We start from the raw sequence: 12,402 nt of genomic DNA, 5'->3' as shown, positions 1-12,402 counted from the left end.
TTGGAGTTGATAACATTTAGCTCAGAGCTACCCAGAGACTTGCCTGGTGGTTTGCAGATACTTAGTGATGATTGCTTTGCTCTAAAAAAAGAAAATAAAACACACAATGGTCCAACTGATACACATCACTAGAATTGTAATGCTATACTTTAGAAAGGCCCTGAATTATTTACTTGGCTGACTCCCAGGATCCCTCATCAGATTTCATCAAAGCTGCCAGTGTTTCAATTTGGGTGATGCTCCACTTGGAGATGTCCTGCACTGTAGCTGTCCTGGACACTGAATGTAGCACCTTGACCTGTGGCTCTGGGACAACCTGATGGGTAAGCCTTTAAGACCACAAGACAACAAAAGTCATGTTAATGCAAAATGCAAAAACACATCCTAAATAGTGCATCTATAGTGGATAAAATGAGTTAAAACTAGCATTAGTCTGTTTTAATTAGAATAGAGTAAGTTTGGTGTTATTAGATCATAAAACTGGTTTCTGTTTGCTCTGATGTTTATTGCAGCTATCCCCGAAAAAAAATGTTCTGCTATTCTTCTGTTGTGGATCGTTGGAAAAACAAAAGTCAAGTTTTGCTACGTCCTAGTCTATATAACTCTCTTTAGTCACTTTACAAACTTTTCTAGATAAATAGTTGTTTTTTTCAAAGCTGAATTCCAAGCCACTGCCAAAATGATCATTATTCATTTATCAAAGGTCCCATAATTATACAAATGTCACTGTTTAATGGTTATCTAACTGTAATATGTTTTCTCCATAGCTTCATTATGAGGCTTCAAAAGTGACAATGTAGGATTCCTTCTTCCCATATTAACTCACTCAGTGCCATTGACAAGATAACTCGTCATTTCAAATCCAAACGCTCAGTGCTATTGACGAGATAACTCGTCATTTGCGTTTTTTTCACGGGGATTACTAGAAAACACCCTGGCGGAGGTCCCTCATCAATATCTAAACTGTGGGGGTGTTGTAGTGACCAACTGTGCCCTGAAGATGGCAGCAGTACATCTTTAGATGAGAGATTAGCCACTGATGCTACCATTAGCTGGGGAGGAGAAGCAGGAACGAGTGAGATTATGGTGCTACAGAGTGATATTGTGAAGTATCCAGCAGCTCACAGCTCCACATACTAACACAGAACATGTGTGGATTATTGATAATGTTGAGATGGTGAGATAAAACCATCAACTACCAGGGCTAAACGGATCATCCCTGCGTGTCGGGAAAGGCGGGGGTACCCCCAGCCTGTGAGCCAGATAGCAAAATAATAGGTGACACATAGGAGGTAGCAGCGCACCTTTGGATGAGAGATCAAAAGGGGAATAGCTCCTCCTACTGAGCTCAAGACTAAAGGATAAATCACGAGGGCGTACCAACACTTCATGACTAAAGCACAAAAGTGGAAGATGTAAATTCATATAATTTATGTGTCTTCTAATGCATTAGCCTATCGAGCATGATTACCTGGTATTTGTTAAAGTGTCTGTGTAGCATTAGCACATAAGCTAACACTACTCAGTTACTGCTGCTAATGCTGTGTCCATTAACACGCAAGAGCAAATAATATCAGGAGATATTCAATATAAGATGTTTGAACGCCCCTCTGCCAGAGCGAGAAATGAAGTGGGCGTGGTCAGGCACAGCTTATTTGCATACCCAGAAGTAAACCCAGAAACAGCCTGTTCTAAGGGGAGCTCCTGAGAGATACTTTTTAGACTGCAGCAATTTTGGACGACTGATGTGTTTGGGCCAAAACACTTTGAATTATATTTTGTTGGACTTGATGTGAAATGGTGTGAAAAGCAGTATAATATGGGTCCTTTTGTAAACATTTGCAAGAGCTGCCTGTAGTTTGTGTTTCAAATGTGACGTAAGTGCGTTTGTGTCAATGATGGCTTCATCATTCTTCATCATCCAATTTTCTAAAGCTCGCCCACCTTCACATCTGGATAGCTGTGTTTGAAAGTATTAATGAGAGTCAGAAACATGCAGTGGAGCTGCACAGAGCCCCCAGGCCACACACCTGGTTGAGTTTCTTGCAGAATGATCCTCTGGAAACCCTCATCATACACAGCCTTGCAGATGGAGTTCAGGTTTTCCTTCAGAGCTGGGATGTCCAGGCAAAGGTCAAACTGTGTTGAATCGTAACCAAAAGGAAAGGAGCCGTCGTTCACTGTCACCTGGGTGATATTACCCACAGTGCAGCCTGATGAAGTTAATAAAAGAAGATGAGAGTTAAACTACATACACATTACATTAGTGATTTGCACACACTGGTTTTTTCTGGCAGTAACAAGCAGCTGATAGCAGTGTACAGCTTTACATACTGATTATCACCTCACACAGGTGACATGATTACAGAGCAGATTGTGATATTTCCTACTAGTTGGTGGAGGAATAAAAATGTTTAAAAATCACTCACCTGCTCCACGTTTAACTCTTATTGTGCTGATCTGAACAAAGAGGCTTTAAAGTCTTGGGGGCTTGTCCCGTTTGTCCTCAGACTGGGAAAGAAGACCTTGAAGAACCTTCTTTTCACCGTCTAAAATATAGGAATTATAAAAAGAATGAAACACTGGGCTTCATGACTAAACGAAACAGACAGAGTTTATTCAAAAGTCACTCTGAACACTTACAAATGTTAACCTGCTCCATATGTTTTCTGGTGAAATACAAAGGCAGGATCCCAAGGTCCGCCAGTGTTTCCTTTGTCCATGTTGTGATATTTCTAAAAAACAAAAAGAAAGAAACAACGTTTTGTTCAACCAAACGGTTTAGTTTGGAATGTTTTTAGACTTTAGATGTTTTTAAAATGTGTTGATCGTGTATATTTTGGTGTCCGATGGTTGTCATCATCTCATTTATCTAACCCTTCAAACTAATGATCCAGCCTCTTAAAACAAGCCAGTGATTTAACACAGAATCCCTAAAAAGTCCCTGTCATTGGTATTTACAAGGTCACAAAAATGTACGGTAATTGTATCTGATCTGAGGGTCACATGATCAACATTAATGTCAGCATTTATAATACTGACCAATCTGAGCATTAACACAGGGAACAACAAAGGATTTGTGTATTTTTGTTGTCGTTTTGTATCTTTTTTCTTTCATTTTTGTATATTTCTGTTTTGTGTATTTTTATTTGTCATTTTGTGTGACGCTGAAAGAATTTTGTGCATTTAGATGGAGGGCTGCATAAACTTTCATTCATTCATTCATTCATTCATGTGCCCCCGGGGGCCGCCAGTTGCCCATGTCTGCTCAAGAGGATTTCATTCTTTTACCCGTATTGTGTTTTCCCAGACAGTAACAGTGTTTCCATTGCCGCCACCTGGCTGTCATCCAAGCTACTGCACACTTTGAGCTTCTCCAAAATGAGTGGATCTGCATTCTCTATGTACGATGCATTTAAAGTACAGGCCATGTTTCCCAGGACCTCAACATTGCTACGACTCAAGTTGAAGTCAGTTTTTTCCTAAATGTTATAGAGAAAAAAAGGACGGCGTAAAACATTCCAGCAGAAATATGTTAACATGTTTTATACATTAATATTGTGTAATCATAAACCCAAATGTTGTGGAGCTCACCAAGCAGGATAAGGCTTCACTGAAGAGGATTGAGCCTCTTTGTAAAGTTTGCGAGGCCACAGAGAAGTCTGCTACACTCAGGGCAGAGAAGTAGGACACACAGTTGTCTTTCTCGATGTTGCTGTTACTGTAGAGTTAAAAATACGGCATTAGGTGATTGGATAGTCGGTAAAACAAAAGAAAGAAAAGTTGTAAAAAAGTACTTGGTAAAAAAAAGAAGTTCTCACTTGAAGAAACAGAAGCATGTCTGCAGGATAATCTGTGAAGCTCTGAGATAGATTCCCACTGAGAAGGTTGTACATGCACAGCAGCTGAAGAGTTGGAGGAGAGAAAAAGGAAAGAAATCCATTTTATTTCAACACAAAGCAGCACACACTTCTACCTCATTGGCATCGTTTACATGGGAGCTTTAATTCCTGTTTTATTCAGAATAAAAGGTAAATCCTCTTTAAATTATCCTTGTAAACTTTTATTCCCTAATACAAATTTAATACCGAGTTAAACTTAAATTCGAATTAGGAGGCAAGTTTATTCTTCTCTGTTTTGTAAATGTTTAATTACGCTTTAAGTTCATTCAGGTTGTTCTGAGCATGGACGGAAGAATAAACATGTGGACATTCACACGGGGACACACACGGACATCGGCAAATGGAACAGGCTTCATCGGGGCATAAAGCACCAGTTTCACTAATGATGCGCGGATCATTATAAAAGTAATTTTTTCACTCAACGTCCTGTAGAGTGGAAGTAGAACAGCTGTGGCATTAACCACTGGCTTTGATTGACCAATGTACAGTCGTCTATCTCGTCTTGTGCTCAGCGGATGAAAGTGAAAGGTTTGTTGTGTGTTTTTCCCGATAGACGTGATAATACGTCAAGTTCGCCCCCTGTCCAATCAGAGCCTTTCCCAACCCCCGGACCTAAAGCAGAATTAAATAAAGCCAAATAAGGCAGTTTTCCATTTAGGCCTCTGCTTGGAATTATTATTTTATATGTAAACACAAAGCAGAACACTTTAATTTCCAAATATTTTAATTTGGAATAACTCATTTTAAATGAAAAAACATCATGTAACCGTCGCCAATGTGCAATTTGACATGTCATACGGCTTAATAGATATTCAATAAAACACAGACGCATTCATGTCTAACCATTTATTAATCTGTGTGTGTATGTGTGTGTGTGTGTATGATTTAAATGAAGACTGAGAACAGAGACAGTAACCCAGTAGAAATAGTTGTGTTCTTTAAACAGGGTATGAAGGAACATTTTCCATGTGTGTACCTGTGATTCCTGGAGCACCACCTTGGCTGTGTTGTTTCTTGGCCTGCTGGCATGGACCAGCTGCTGGATCACAGCAGTGCTCATGTTTTGGGCAGAAGTACAAGTGAAGCCATGCAGTACAGAAGGAGAGAGCCTGTTGGGAACGCAACACAAACCCATTGATTCTAGCCTCCAGCACTTTACTGAGTGATAGTGAGTGCACGTCACTTACTGCTCAAGATCAAAGTCTGTGTCAGCCAGAGTCCCAAAAGAAGATGCTAGCCTGAGAGAGAAAACACAAAACTAATTCTAGCAGCCAAAGCAAAGTTAATTTCAAACTTTTTAGTGTTTTCAAACTCTTACTAACCTGGTCTGACGTCCATGTTTTTTGGTTCATCACACTGATGTTCACGGTTCCTTCTGTAAACGGCAGCTGAGACGCTGGGATCTCAGTGGCCAAAGCATCAGGGACGTTCAGCACCACAATGGTTGGATCCGGGTCAACAGAAATGATCTTTGGAGGGAAGTGAGATCAAACCAATTACTTTAGATCCTCTCAGACATGTTTTTGTAAATTTGATCAATGTAAATCTCTGATTTATAAAGTTCTTTCAGCTCCGAAGCAAATGTAAAACTAAATGCAAAGGATAAGGCTGCAACAACAAATCGATAAAAATCAACTATTACTGTAAAAGTGTTGGCAATGAATTTAATTATAGATTTGTTGTGTCGCGGGATTTATGTCACTGACCGTGTCGCAGAGCCATTTGATTCAGCTGCAGATATTTCTGTGTGTGCAGAATGTCTGTTTGCGCGCGCACCACGAGTGTTTGTGTGCGCACCACAAGTGTGTGTGTGAAGAGTGTTTGTGTGTGCACGTAGATTGTTTGTGTGTGCACGCACCACAAGTGTTTGTGTGTTGGCGCACCACGAGTGTTTGTGTGTGTGCGCACAGTTTGTGTGTTGGCGCACCACCAGTGTTTGTGTGGACACACCACGAGTGTTTGTGTGCGCACATGTTTGTGTGCTCGCACAAGTGTTTGTGTGTGCGCGTAGAGTGTTTGTGTGTGTGTGCACCACGAGTGTTTGTGTGCGTGCATAGAGTGTTTGTGTGTGCCCTCACCACAAGTGTTTGTGTATGTGTGCACCACAAGTGTTTGTGTGTGCGTGTGCAGTGTTTGCGCATAGATTGTTTGTGTGCACGCACCACAAGTGTTTGTGTGTGCATGTACCACGAGTGTTTATGTGTGTGTGCACAGTGTTTGTGTGTTGGCGCACCACGAGTGTTTGTGTGGACACACCACGAGTGTTTAAGTGTGCGCACATGTTTGTGTGCTCGCACAAGTGTTTGTGTGTGCGCGTAGAGTGTTTGTGTGTGCATGCACCACGAGTGTTTGTGTGCGTATGTAGAGTGTTTGTGTATGTGCGCACCACAAGTGTTTGTGTGTGTGCGTAGATTGTTTGTGTGCACGCACCACAAGTGTTTGTGTGTGTGCGCACCACGAGTGTTTGTGTGCGCGCATGTTTGTGTGTGTGTTCGCACAAGTGTTTGTGTGCACCACGGATGTATGTGTGTGTGCACGCATGTTTGTGTCTGAGCACCACTCCCCTCCATCCACCCTTTTTAATTGCACTTCATACATTCACTAAACACATACATTCACTCAGGGGATAGGGAAGTGCCTCATAACAGGGTGGTGGGTAACTTCACACATTTGGGCCTGTCGGGTAGGGGCCCGGCCCCTCTGTTGATTGCTGGGCCGCCGTGTGGGGATCGGGAGGGTGCGGTTGGGCATGGCGGGGGGGTGGGTCTCTGTAGGGCGTGGAGGGGGTGTTGCTGGGGGCTCTCTTTGCGGGGTCTCTCTGGGCGGTGCCGGCCTAGTGGGGCGTGGGGGTGCCCCTTCCCTACGGGTGGGGCTTGGTGCTTGTCTCGTCTCCTGGTTGTCTTGGGGGCACGCCTCGCAGTGTGTGGGTCCGGGGCGGCCTGCCGCGCCGGTGTAGGGGGTGGGCACGCTGGGGGGTGCTGGCGTCTGCGCCGGGGTTGGGGTGGGGTTGCTTGGCGCTCCGGGATGGTGCACTTTGTTGGGGGGCGGCTCTAGCTGTTCCGTGGTTGAGGTCGCATCGGCCGCTTGGTAGGTCTGTCCTGCTATCTGCGGGCTGGCGGGTGGGTGGGTTCTGCGCCTTTGGCTGCATAGGTTGTGTGCCGTTGGGATGCCTCTCTACCGCGGTGGCGGCCGCCGGTCGCTCTTGCGCCGGGGGGGGCATTGCACCGTGGCTTGCGCTGTCCGGTGGGGGGCGGGGCCTGGGCTGCTGTTCTTGCACCGTCTGGGGCTGTGCGGTCTTGCTTGGTTGTGGCTTGTTCGGTGGCGGGATGCGCTGGGTGCTCGGCTGCTTGGGGTTTCCTCGGATGTGTGTGTGGGGGGCGGTGGCTGCCTCTCGGCCTGGGATCTTGGGGGCGTCTGGGGGGTTGCTCGGCCGTGGGGGGGGGGGGCCTGGGGCTCCCTGGCCCCCACTCTTTCTGCGGGCCCGGCTGCATCTGCGGGCCCGGGGCAGTTCCTGAGTTTGCGGTAATGGTTTTTGCACATATACTGGTATACGATGCACTGGCATGCCTTGGGATGTGGGATAAAACTCATACTGGGCTTAACTTTAGACACGTTAATCCCAAATACCTGCTTTAGGTACTACCACTCACTCATTCCCCCTGTCCACAGCCACCACCATTATAGCTAAGCTTCACACTTGTCACTATACTGGCTTGATTACACAACATAATAAGCACAATATATTCTACAACTTCACATCTCACCCTCACTGTAAAACAATCTATTCTTCCCCACCCTTTCTATTTCCTACCTTGAGTCTCTCCTCCCTGCTCCCTTTCCCCTCCCCCTCTCCCTCCACTTAGGCGTAACACTGCTCTCCCTTTTTATATCCTCCCTATAATAAAAGATTTTTTACCCGTCCTTAGGGAGGGCTGGTGATGGTCACAATTAAGCAATTACCAAAATATTGCTGTATCATAATGATTGCACTTCTTGTAGTGTTGACCTTTGACAGCATGTGCAGACAAGTAAAAAAAAAATAAAAACAAAATAAATAAATAAATAAGGCTTAATTTTGGGGCAAAGAAGTGCACGCCACTATCTAGAGTTGTCCTCAAGACCACATTATCTGAGACCAAGACTTGCCTGAGACCAGAATGCACCAAGGCCGTGTAAAGTTCTTAAAATTCTCTCTTTAGTTTCTTTAAAATACATTTGACAGACAAAAAAAGGTATCGCATGAATCAAATATAATTATTGTTCTAAGTTCTTCTCCTCATTATCACATTAGCAAAGTTGAAGAAAAGCAGAAATCAGTGCTGGTCTTGATCAAAAAAAAGACCAAGACCTTAAAAATACACTACCATTGTCATTATGTAGCTTAAACTGGTAGCTATAGGAAGAGGGTAGATTCCTACCTGTCTGACGAAGGTTTGCTGAAGAACTTCTGGTGCATTGGACATGATGGAAACAAAGGTGGAGCTCTTGGAGATGTCCAGTAACTGAGTGGCTGAGATATTTTGCATTTGCTCTGAAGAAACTCCAACAACAACCGTGCCGAGCATTTGTAAAGAAGCTGCACTGTCCAACTGCACAACACATGCACATGTGTGTTTATAATAGTGTAAACATTTGATCTAAATTGATTTTTTGTTATTAATCCATGCAGCAGATAGAAATGTCTTACCTTCAAATCAGAGGCTGCAATGAGTGCAGTGGCCTGCTCCGGATTCCAGTTGGTGGTGCTAATGATTTCCAAAGAGTCATTAATTACTGCTGGGGAAACTGCAGAGAGCTGGTTGGGCGTCAGAATGTTGCTGGAACTGCCAAGAGCTGTAACGTCTCTGTGTTGTTGGTGTCAATGTTCATTGCCAGGGCAGCAGCAACCTGTTAAAGGAGATGCACATGTTATGGAAACATGTACCAAGGTAAAAGCAACTTTTAAAAAGATAAAAACAAAGGTTTAAGGATGATTACAATCTACTAGGGGTTAACCAGTGGTTAAAATGTGTACTAATTAAATAATTTTTTGATGATAGAAATTATTTTTCAGGTAATAAACAGATTAGCAAAAATGTCCGGGTGGCACATCTGTGCACTGTGAAATGTGAACAGAACAAACTTGAAGTAGCCATTGTTGAATTGTTACCTCAGGATCTTGAGTTCCATTACAGAAGGTCGTTTAGTCTGTTCAAAACCTCAATGACTTTATCTCCAGGAACAGCCGTAAATGCTGAACTGGGAATGGCAGAACTACACAGGAGAGGACCTGGAAGTCTGATTGGAAGGCAACAGAAACAAAAGGGGAAACAGAATCGTATAAAAGTATTAAAATCAATTTTCATATGAAGATATGAAGAAAAAAAATTAAGAACTTGAACCCTTTACTTACAATTACAAATCTGATGATGTATAACAGGGGTGTCAAACTCATTTTAGTTCAGGGGCCAAATACGGAACAATTTGATATTATGCATTTTGGTATGGTTATTAGGTCACTCTTCTTTGTTTACTTCCTCTTTTTTACTTTAATGTCGTGCACATCGGCCGGTGTGCACGGTAACTGTTACGAGTGGGGAAGCTCTCATGTTTCTAATGTATAATAAAACAAGACTGTGTGGAAATCAAGGAGTCTTGCTCAATTTACTATCCAGCAACACACGTTACAAAGTCCTTGCAAATATTGTTGAGTTTCATATAGAGCAGTGGTTCTCAAACATTTTTGGCTCTAGTCCTGTCACCCCCTCTACCTCTAGCGCCACTTAGGGGCGCTGTTTCCCTGTCTTCTTTTGTCTGTTTTTCAGTGGTGCTGAGAGTGAGTGGCCTGATTTCTGATAAGTTCCACCTGCGGGATGCAATCAACAGCCCCATAAAGGCGGCACCCTGATCAGCAATCTGGGCCAGATCGTCTGCAACCCAGAGTTACTCAGACCTCCACCCGATCGGCTCCAGCTTCCACCTTGTCCCGTCTAGCCTCTGCCTGCTCATCTGTCTGCCTGCCTCAGCCTGTTTGGGTCATGGGACTTCTCCCTGATACCTGCCTGGATCTTCTGCCTTGCCTGTGCCTGCCATCCTCAGCCCCACCTCCCTGGACACTCAGTTACGCTTCGCACCTTTTAGCGGACCCCAGGTCTTGCCTGCTCCCTTAGGTTACTTAATAAAGAGGTTAATTCAGTTCTGACTCTGTGTGGTTTCTCATCTGCACCTGAGCTCTTACCCGCTCTGTAACAAGTCCCCCGTTTCTCTTATTTCTGAATCAAATCCCCCCTTTGTCCGACAACAACATTTTGCTTAGAAAACTGTTTAAAACAACTATAGAGCATAATGAGTGATGACACACATTTTAAAGAGTATTATTTTGTAAATAAGGAATATTACAAAATAATACCCCTAGGAATACGTAATGTTTTGCCATTGCGTATTCCTAGGGATACACGTAGCCCCATTTATAAAAAAAACAAAAAAAAAAAAACACCGATTTAGGCATTATCTTTGTCATTTTTACTCGTTCCTGCGGATGGAATTGGATGCTCCAAAGGACCGGATTTGGCCCCCGCTCCATGAGTTTCACATGTGATATAGAATCACACATTGTTGTTTTGTTTTAACTGTAAATTGTTTTGAGGATTTAAAAAGCACTTATAATAAAAGTAATTATTATTATTATTTGCATGAAACTTACCTGAGTAAGTCAAAGCTGGGGTTGAAAACAAAAAGCTGTGTTAAATAGTAGTCTCTGATTTCCTCTGAGACTGAAGCAGTGCTGAAGAGCTCAAGGTTGGCTTCATTAGTTACAAACACTTGCATCTTGAAACGTGGAAACAAACAAGTGTCGATCAGCATGACGAGATGACATAGTTATCAACAGTTAACTTCTGTGCACGGGTCTTACCTGACTGCTGGACACAAATGCTGTCAGATCATCCACAGTCAGAAATGACACAAAGTTTCCCAGATTACTTGCAAACCAATCAGTAGAGCTGAGCTCTGCATCACTGGCATTGTAGCATCTGGCTCCAGATCCTGGAAAACAGACCTTGTTTATCAGATAAATGAGTTCTGAGCTTGTAACCAAGTTTGCTGCACGGTTGTATCGGTTTCCCTTTGAAATCAACACATGGGCAAAAACCTTCAAACCATAGAAATGTTTATAAAGAGAAATAATCCACCACGCACTGAAATACACTGCGTTCTCACTGCAGATCTTACTGCACAAAATGAGCCTGTGTGACATTTTAACTTCAGCATTATTTTCTGGTCTGACTTTATTTAAAATACAAAATATCAAGATTTATATCGTAAATTGCCATTTTGAGAAAAAAAATATTGAGATATGAGTTTTGGTCCATATCGCCCAGCTCTAGTGCTACATCTTACAATGTACTTTTAGATGCAGTGACGTAGAAGTCGATAGAAAGAGCCTCGCCATCCAGACTGCAGTCACATAACAAAAAAATGGATACGTATCAGATTTAGGACCATGTATGAAAGTGACCTGGATCGGATTTGAAGAAATCTGAATTGTGTTGTTCAGACTTTAACAGTCTTTAACAGATCGAATACAGGCGTCTATAAGAAAAAAGATTGGATTGGGTCACATTTACCTGCAGTTTGAACGTATAGACTTAACTTTTCATAAAGAGCGAACAACGTGTTCGCTTGTGGCTTCTTTAGGTTCGCCCACAGGAAAAACGTGCCCCCCCCCCCCCCCCCCCCCCCCGCCCCATCCCCATTCCCACTAAATTTCAACAAAATGGGTAAAAAAATTTAAAATGTTTTGAAAAAACCTAAAAATTTTAACTGTTTTATCTTCAGCTGGTCCCCATCTTCACACGGACTTCAATACATCACTGGAGCTGTGTGAAGTACCCTCCTGCTTCAAAAGCTCCAGCATCATCCCAGTCCCCAAAGAAACCTGCCATCAACAGGACTCAATGACTATCGACCCATTGCCCTGACGTCCGTAGTCATGAAGTCCTTTGAGAGGCTGTATTGAGCCACCTGAAGGACATCACAGACCCCTGCTGGACCCCCTGCAGTTTGCCTATCGGGCAAACAGGTCTGTCGAGGATGCAGTGAACATGGGACTGAACTACATCCTGCATCACCTCGACTACCCCAGGGACCTACGCTAGGATCCTGTTTGTGGATTTTCAGCTCTGTGTTCAACACCATCATCCCGGACATCCTTCACCAGAAACTCACCCAGCTCACAGTGCCGGCCTCCACCTGTCAGTGGATCACCAACTTCCTGACTGACAGGGAAGCAGCAAGTAAGGCTGGGAAGCATCACATCCAGCACCCGGTCACTCAGCACTGGTGCCCCTCAGGGGTGTGTTCTCTCCCCACTTCTATTCTCCCTCTACAACCAATGACTGCACCTCAGGGACCCCTCTGTGAAACTCCTGAAGTTTGCAGACGACACCACCGTCATCGGTCTCATCAGGGATGGGGACGAGTCCTGCCTTCAGACGGGAGGTGGAACAGCTGGCTCTCTGGT

At 43.7% G+C, this 12,402-nt stretch overlaps 1 protein-coding gene across 1 annotated transcript; it reads right to left on the bottom strand.

The window, feature by feature from the left end:
* Positions 1-2,475: 2,475 nt before the first annotated feature.
* LOC114456263 (mesothelin-like protein) lies at positions 2,476-3,723 on the bottom strand. The gene is made up of 4 exons (XM_028437911.1): positions 3,595-3,723; positions 3,292-3,482; positions 2,644-2,735; positions 2,476-2,549 (listed from the first exon to the last, which is right to left on the bottom strand). Exons 2-4 carry the CDS (start codon positions 3,429-3,431, stop codon positions 2,476-2,478), a joined length of 306 nt encoding a protein of 101 aa, XP_028293712.1. The 5' UTR covers positions 3,432-3,482; positions 3,595-3,723.
* Between the last annotated feature and the right edge of the window lie 8,679 nt (positions 3,724-12,402).

This window comes from Gouania willdenowi, chromosome 22 (genome assembly GCF_900634775.1).
Source record: "Gouania willdenowi chromosome 22, fGouWil2.1, whole genome shotgun sequence".
Lineage (NCBI taxonomy): Eukaryota > Metazoa > Chordata > Actinopteri > Blenniiformes > Gobiesocidae > Gouania > Gouania willdenowi.
The sequence above is the reverse complement of the archived record's forward strand: the minus strand, read 5'-3'. Positions and strand labels throughout refer to the sequence as shown.